Raw genomic sequence first — 8,416 nt, 5'->3', positions numbered from 1 at the left:
TGTCTCGGTACACTCTGGTCTTGGTCTTGTCTTGTCTCGGATTAGGGGGTCTTGAAAACAACACTGGAATGAACGCTACAGTTAGGGTTTCCACCCGTCCCGTACGGGTCGCGATTTGATGTATGATAATAAAGACATGGCCCTGAGTACTTTATATAGTAGGCTGCCCCATCATTGTTTCACTCACGGTGTTGGTGTTGCGATATTGTGCCCAACTGCTTTCTGGGTAACACGCTGGGGCATGGCCGGACGATGGTCACCCTTCTCCATTCGCGCACAGTATGTTGTGGAGAACGTGGTGCTAAATGACCTACAGACGACCTGGTCAGTCAAACTTTATAAACAAACCAGCGTTCTGACAACTAATCCCAGCATGCACTGCGCGCTTCTTCTACAGGCAAAAATGAAGTCGGCGGCTGCTTACCGTAGTTGCTAGATCTGTTGTGGCTCAATATTGGTCCATATATAAGGCGCACTGTCGGCTTTTGAGGAAATTGAAGGTTTTTAGGTGTGCATTATAGTGCGGAAAATACAGTAATTGTAACTGTGTAAACATTTTTTTTAGGAATATAGTTTAGTACAAATGTATTCTTTCTTTCTGGAAATGTAAACGTCTCCACCCCTCTCATTAGCCTTGGTGGGAGCCAATTCCTTAAAAGCCAGGTGGTTCAGATGAGATTCTCCCTCTTCTTGCTTGACTGCATGACATGCTGTAAACAAGCTGGAGATAAAGAAAAAAAGTTGAGCTCTAAAACTGCTGGTTTCAGTCTGGTCTTTGATCGCAAACTAACAGTTTCAATTTGAGATTCTCTTTTCTGTGAAGTTGGTGTAGGGGAGATAGGATGAAATAAGTTTGCACTTCACTTTGTAGGTTTGAAAGAGTTTGGAACCAATTGGTTAGAATCGAACCAGACATTAACCAACTAAAGTGCATCTGGACAATGGCAGATAGGGTTTAATGCATCATGCATCCCTTGTTAGTTTCTGTGGTGTCATTTCCTGAATGGACAATGTATTGTTAAAAATAATTTTGGTGTTATGGTTAATTAACCTATGTAATTTTTATGCTGAGTTATTTGTACATCAGTTTTTTGGGGGGTTTATTCATTTATTTTATTTATTTTTCAGATAATCTTTCAGTACCTACTATTGCTGCAATTGATGGGGCTGCCTTAGGAGGAGGTTTGGAAATGGCCCTTGCTTGTGACATAAGAATTGCTTGTAAGACTTTTACATTGAAGCTACAAAGACACATAATCAAAAAAAGGGGCTTACATGTATATATGTTTCAAAATACATATTGGTTTCTTCTGCTTTACTTCTGTAGCCAGCAGTGCAAAAATGGGATTAGTTGAGACACAGCTTGCGATTATTCCTGGAGCAGGTGAGGTTGAATTTCTACTTTATTAATTTTTTCTGTTTTTCCAAAAGTAAAGAGCACTTGAAATCTTAAAAAAAAAAAAAAAGTTAGCTGCCATTTTGATTGTGTAATATTCAGGCTCCATTTTTCATATGTACTTTTTGTAGGTGGAACACAACGTCTCCCAAGGATTATTGGTGTGTCTCTAGCCAAGGAACTCATATTTACTGCTAGAATAGTGGATGGAAAAGAGGCAAGTCGTCTGGGACTAGTTAATCATTCCGTAGAGCAGAATGACAGCGGAGATGCTGCCTATCTCTACGCTCTTGAACTTGCTCGTCAGATCAACCCTCAGGTACTCAAGCAATGAGTTAACCCTTGTATATTTAATTGGAAAAGAATCAGATGCATGACTAAGTGAAAGGGTTGTCATTTTAAATCTTTTGACTTTACAGGGTCCAATTGCAGTTAGGATGGCAAAACTAGCAATCAACCAAGGAATAGAGGTGAGTTATAGTAATTGCTTAAGTACTAACTTTATCAAAATCCAGTATAAATATGTATGCTTAATGGCCAAAGTTTGCATTGGGAAAAATTGTTAGATGTCAGATTAGCTGTAAAACAATTAAGATTAGACTAATCTCCATTTCTGATCAAACACAATCGGGGATGGAGGGCTCAGGACTGTGTTTTTTTTCATGGACTTGGATTGTTATGCCTTGGTCTTGGTCTTTGTCTCATTGGACAAAATGGGTTGAGGTTGGCTCGAGACTAGTTTTTGTCAAAATTACAAAAATGTTTATCTTCACCCGCAGACACACAACAAAATGAATGTGAATTAAAAGAAACATAAATAATCACAGTGTAGTTGCGTCCCACTGTCTCAGAAACAATACACTATTTTTGCTAATGATTGCAAAATCATGTAGCATGGGAATGTTTACAGATGGCATTGGGTCCTTAAATTTAAAAGGGCACATCTGTGTGTTCACATGCAGGGGCGCCGCCAGGAATCTTGGGCCCCATGGCAAAAAATTAAATTGCCCCCCTCCCCCCCTTGTGCAACTACTGTTACAGTTTCTTGAGTCTATCTCCATATTTGTTAAAGTTGTCACAATGTTGTGACAGTTTACTATGAGACAGATAATCTGTGAAAAAAATCAATCTCCTCCACCTCCTCCCTGAACTACTATTGTTAGCTAAAGTCATGCACCGTTCTGACCAAAAACAACCAATCAGAACCAGGAGGACGGTCTTAGTGCTGTCAATCAACCTCATTCACTCACTGCTAAATGTGCAAATGGCGGAGAAACAACTTATTGTTACAGGAAAACTGTTTATCTGCCGTCATTGGTAGCTATGCTAACTAAACTGAGCATTCACAGTTTGAGCTCTGTGCTATGCTAGCTGCAGCATAGCACAGAGCGAGGGGGAGGGAGGATGAGCAGGCACATGAGATTGTGATTGATAGCGCTAAAACCCACCTCCTGTCTCTGATTGGTTGTTTCTAGATAGCACTGGGAGAAGGCAGAGGAAATAATTTTTTCACAAATTATCTCTCATGCCATACTCGCAACATAATGAGAGTTTCAAGAAATATGTAAAAAAATATTTTTTAGAAAAGTTACATACTGCAGCTTTAATTTCACTTAGGAGAGGACGGGTCAGGAGGGACGTGGCAACAGATCTCTGTAATTTAAACGCAAGCTAAGATAGAACTGTGTGGACTGGCTGCAGTCCAGACAGGAGGCTGTTTTTTTTTTTTTTAATCATTTTATAAAGATTGTTTGAATTTCTGTCAGCAACAAATATAGTGTTTTTGTTGTGTAATTGTAAAAAGAGCAAAGACACAGAGAAATCCCTATGGATTCCCTAGAATGATGCTAACTAGGTTGTCATTGGACACAGTGTTGCTCAGTTTTTTACTGGGACGGGGGGAGGAATAGGGTTTATGCTGATATCATGGGTTAGAGTTGCTGCTGACTGACTCATCTGTTAATTGTGGTAAGAGGTACAGGGACACGTTAAATATGTGAATATCTTGGTTTTTCTTTTCCTTAATTCATTAAATTCTATGGAGGCAAACAGTAGTCTGTAGCTAAACTAACTATGCTGAATGGTTGATAATCTTACACAATCTACTCACCTCTCTTGGAGAAACACTGGGTTACAAATTCAAACTCTTGTCTTTTTCTGTCTCATCTCTCTATTGTTTTTTTGTTGTTTTTTTTTGTTTTTTTGAAAACTTGACTTCATTATTTTTCTAGGCAGCATAGTAACTGCCACAGTTGTTCTTGTCTTATACTGACTGCTGCTGAAAATGTCACTGTCAAGCGCGCCAAGCAGGAATGAACCATTTCATGCAGATACTGGGGGAGTTCAGTGTAAATATAGATGTGTGCTTTTTGGTCTGGGAGGGGTAACATTTAATTTTTACTGCTAAAAACAATTTTAAAAAACACAATAACAAGGCCTCGATTTTTAATTTTTTTTTAAATTTCTGTAATTTTTTTTTTTTCTGGAGGGCTTCCTGTTGTCAAGGGCCCTTAGAATTGTCATAACTTTTCCCCTGCAATCTGACAGCAGAAAATAATGAAGCCTGGTTTATAAAAACATGAAGAATTTTTATGGAGGACCAAACCTGACATAATAAGACATAAAAGCATAAATATATATTTAGTTTTTCCTTGTCCTTTCACATGAGTTTCCGTCAAGAAATATATATATTTTCTTTTTTCATTTCCCCTAAACATGCGTTTTTATCAAGAAAAGTAAATATTTTGTTTTGTCTTTTCCTTATACAAGCCCTCGTTCTTTTGTCATTGCCTCCGTGTGGATCATTATGTTAATGAGGAGAGCTGCCTTCCATGTCCAGCTCCTCTACTATTGGCTAGTAGAACTTTGGAACCAACGTCAGTGCATCAGATGTAGTGGGGCGTTTACGTCTCGCACAGTTGCTCGGTGAAATTTATTATTATTTTTGTTACCTTTTTTTTTTTTGTTTAAATTTAGCATTTCTCTTCAATAGCTTCTAAGTCATGTGACCTATTGAGTCAAAATCGGTGTGAAATTGTTCTACCAGTCTGTACAGATGACTGGTAGAACATGAGGTAATGTTCTACCAGTAAACATTACATGAGGTAAACCCATGTTTACCTCATGTGTATTTTTGTTTACAAATGAGTTAAACAAAAATAAGAATTTAGTTAAAATAGAATAAAAATGCATGTGACTCATATATACAGTTTAGTACAACAATTACACACTGATTCCTAGTCAATGTTGCACACAATATGGAAGCTATTAAAGAAAACATTATATTATTTAATATTAAAATTACTTAAAATATTGAATATGACTTGACATTTTAATAGAGGGTAGTGTGTGTCACGTAAAAGCATGAATTACCACTTCTTTGCCAGTTGGTCACAAGTACTGATAATTAGCACAATATTTACTGCTCATGAATTTAACATCCAACAGTCGACATCCAGTATGCAAGTAGGTTGCTTAAGTTTTTTCTATTAGTTTTAGATACTGAAATGTCTCTCCCCATGAGCAACAGTCAAAAGCAACGTGCAACTACACATAAAGCAATCCAGACTTCTAAAAATGCTATGTAGTTGCATTTTATTTAAGCTGCAGTACATAACTGTAATAAAACAAATATGTTTTCTCCATATTTGTTAAAGTTGTCATGATGTCGTAGCAGTTTATGAAACAGATAATCTATGAAAAAAAATCAATCTCCTTCCTGAATTACTATTACTCGTTAAAGTAATGCACCATTCAGACCAAAACAACCAATCAGAACTAGTAGGACGCTCTTAGCGCTGTCAGTGAACTTCATTCACTTACTGCTAAATGTGCTAATGGGGGAGAAACAACTTATTATTTACAAGAAACCGTTTATCTGCTATCATTGGTAGCTATGCTAACTAAACTGAGCATTCACAGTTTGAATCTGCACAACTCTGTGCTATGCTAGCTGCAGCATGGAGGAAGGATGAGCAGCACAACATGATTGTGATTGACAGCACTAAAACTCTCCTGCCTCTGACTGGTTGTTTCTAGCACTGGGAGAAGGCAGAGGAAATAGATTTTTCACAGATTACGTCTCATACTATACTGTCACAACATAATGACAGTTTTAAAAAATATGTAAAAAAAAATTTATATAAAAGTGACATACTGCAGCTTTAATTTCACTCAGGAGAGAACAGGTCAGGAGGGACGTGGATTAGAGCTTCTGCTCACTCACTCATCTTTTTAAGTGGTAAAAGGCAAAGGGAACAAGTTAAATATATGAATATGTTGGTAATTTTTTCCCTTAATTCATTAAATGCTAGTGAAAATGAGGCAAACAGTAGTCTGTAACTAAGCTAATTATGCTAAATGTTTGTAATCGCACACAGTTTACTCACCTCTCTTGGAGAATATCTGGGTTATAAATCAACACTCTTGCCTTTTTCTCTCTCTCCCTCTCTATTTTGTTTTTGAAAACCTGTTTTTATAACTTTTCTTAGCAGCATAGTAACTGCCACCGTCGCCGCTGTATTCAGCTGCAGCTTCTACTGACTGTAGCTGCATACGTCACTGTTAAGCGCTACAAGCAGGAACGAACCATTTAACGCTGATAGGGGATTCAGGGCAAAAACGGATGTGTGTTTTTTGGTCTGGGAGGGGCAACATTAAATTTTTACTGCTAAAAACAATCTTTGAAAATATAATATGATTAATTTTGTATTTGACAGGACCTCAAATGTTTTATTTTATGTCTTTGAACAAAATATAAATAATTAAATTGTGGAGGGCCCTCTGCTGGTGAGGGCCCCTAGAATCGTCATCACTTTTCACCCCTTTACTGCGCCCTGGCAGTCAGTAATACCACCGGGATAAAGTTTGGTTTGGACTGTGACCTGTAAAGACAGCACCGAGTGACTGCGTGAGACGTAGACGCCCCACAACGTCTGACGTAGTGACGTTGGTTCAAAAGCTCTATTAGCCAATAGTTGAGAAGCTGGACATGGAAGGCAGCTCTCATCATTAACATAAAGATGCACACGGAAAAGTAAAAACAGGAGAGGAGGCAATGACAAAAGAACGAGGGCTTCTATACAGACAAGACAAAACAAAATATTTACTTTTCTTGACAAAAACGCATGTTTAGGGGAAATGAAAAAGAAAATATTTACATTTCTTGACAGAAACTCATGTGTAAGGACAAGGAAGAGCTAAATATATGTTTATGTTTTTCTTTCTTATGTCCTCCATGAATTTTAAGAAGAGGGAAAGCAAAAATGCAGGGCTTCAAAATTTACACATAGGCGTCAATCTCGGGGGGATGGGGAGGGTCCGGACACCCCCAATCTTTGAAAATTCTAGAATTGTCCCCCACAAAGAAATCATGAAAGAAACCTTTGTATTTAAACAATATCAGTATAAAAAAGGCAGTAGAAACAAAAAAACAAAATAAATATGCCTTTCATCTAAGAAAAAAATAAGAATTATTTTTTAGGTCCCCCCCCACCATTGGTAGAACAATGGGTCAGTCCAAAGTGTAGGAGGAGCAACAGCAGCGCTGACCAAGTACACCATAGACATAATATAAGAGTAGACCCCGCATTAGCTGCTCCGGCGCAGGAAATACGGCGGCCATCTTGGAGCGGTCGAACCCCCTACTTTGCTCAACCAAAACAGCAGAAAATGCTTCAGCACTGAGGGATATTGTTGTTCGGATCGATGGATTATTAGTTCTGTGATCATGTCAAAGCATCAACTTATATTAAAAAGTGTTTTATTTCCGTTTGAAAGCTGCCCGCTTCCATGGAAGGACAACAGAAAATCGCTCTTATAAACATGTAATTACTAAAATCACGATACCCTCACTGTGTGTCCCTCTGAAAAATGAACCCATTTAAATAAAGAAATCCTTCCATGGTGACACCACGATAGAGAGCGTTCATTTTAACACCGGTGCTGTAAGTGGTCCGGTATGAAACGGGGGTGATAGAACAACGGAACCACAGCACTTTTAAATTTCAATAATCAGAATACCGAAATTGTTTCCGTTGTTTTAAAAGGTTTATATCAGTCTGCCTTTTCCCCATCGATACGCCCTGCACCTTAGGGGGTGGGGGAAAAAAACGACGCGCACATCGCGCAAAACTCTGAAACAGGAGAAGAGGGAGGGAGCGACGAACTAGATGTGAATTATGGCATAAAAACAGAGAATCCGACGCTGAACAGGGAAAAATCAACACATGATGTGAAACATATGATGATTAGGCGGCGCAGCAGGTGATGAGTGAAGATTAATGATGGTCAATAAACGATCAAATAAATCAGGAAAGAAACTAAAGTGGACATAGCAATAAACCAAGAGAGGATAATACTAATCAGAGGAAACTAAATGGAAATGAATGAATAACAAAATGCAAGAATAAACTAAGAAACTAAAGTAAATACGGAGGAATAAACTGGTATGGCAAGACCTTTAGAGCAATAATTGATACAGAGGAGAGTATGGCAAGAATAAACAGACACCATTTCCAGATAAAAGGTAAAATAATATTGTTGAAATGTCATGGGTTTGTTGAGACCACATCTAGTACTGAGAATAAATATATCTTACAGATCATAACAGTAAATAACTTATCACTTATTCATGTTTTTAATTAGAGTTGATATATTTATTTCTTCAATATTATTTTTCATGTCAGTGTTAATGTCATGAGGCTGATGACTCCATGACCCTTTTAGTTTGACTCATTAGGATTTGATTAAGAACCAGATTTGTTCTTTGTAATTTCTGTCCAGTAAAACTATTAATCTATAAATCAATAGACAGGTCTATATAAAGATATGATCCATGTTTCTGTCTCATATTTGTATGTCATTAAAAGGAACTTTTGTTTTTCCACTGAAAGCTCTGGTTTGCACACTAAATGCCATGTGGGTGAAGTTTTATGGATGATGCTCTGATGTCCCATTCTCCTGAAGGCAGCACAGAGCTGCACCTCCAGAAACCGACAGAAACACTGAAGAGAAGAAGAG

The 8,416-nt window shown here is 37.8% G+C and overlaps 1 protein-coding gene and 1 long non-coding RNA gene across 3 annotated transcripts in view; one reads left to right on the top strand and one right to left on the bottom strand.

Moving 5' to 3' along the window:
- auh (AU RNA binding protein/enoyl-CoA hydratase) overlaps positions 1-8,416 on the top strand; it is a 38,851-nt gene that overhangs the window by 14,473 nt on the left and 15,962 nt on the right. For both annotated transcript variants that reach the window (XM_007543164.2, XM_016666701.1), the window contains exons 5-8: positions 1,129-1,221; positions 1,328-1,384; positions 1,528-1,715; positions 1,816-1,866. In XM_007543164.2, coding sequence (XP_007543226.1) covers positions 1,129-1,221; positions 1,328-1,384; positions 1,528-1,715; positions 1,816-1,866 — 389 coding nt within the window. The remainder of the gene's footprint in view (positions 1-1,128; positions 1,222-1,327; positions 1,385-1,527; positions 1,716-1,815; positions 1,867-8,416) is intronic.
- Positions 1-8,416, bottom strand: part of LOC107834806 (uncharacterized) — a 40,570-nt gene that overhangs the window by 17,208 nt on the left and 14,946 nt on the right. The gene's annotated exons all lie outside the window — the stretch shown is intronic.

The sequence above is a fragment of the Poecilia formosa genome, unplaced genomic scaffold (genome assembly GCF_000485575.1).
Source record: "Poecilia formosa unplaced genomic scaffold, Poecilia_formosa-5.1.2 Scaffold777, whole genome shotgun sequence".
NCBI lineage: Eukaryota > Metazoa > Chordata > Actinopteri > Cyprinodontiformes > Poeciliidae > Poecilia > Poecilia formosa.
Note: the sequence above shows the minus strand (reverse complement) of the source record. Positions and strands in the feature narration are given on the sequence as shown.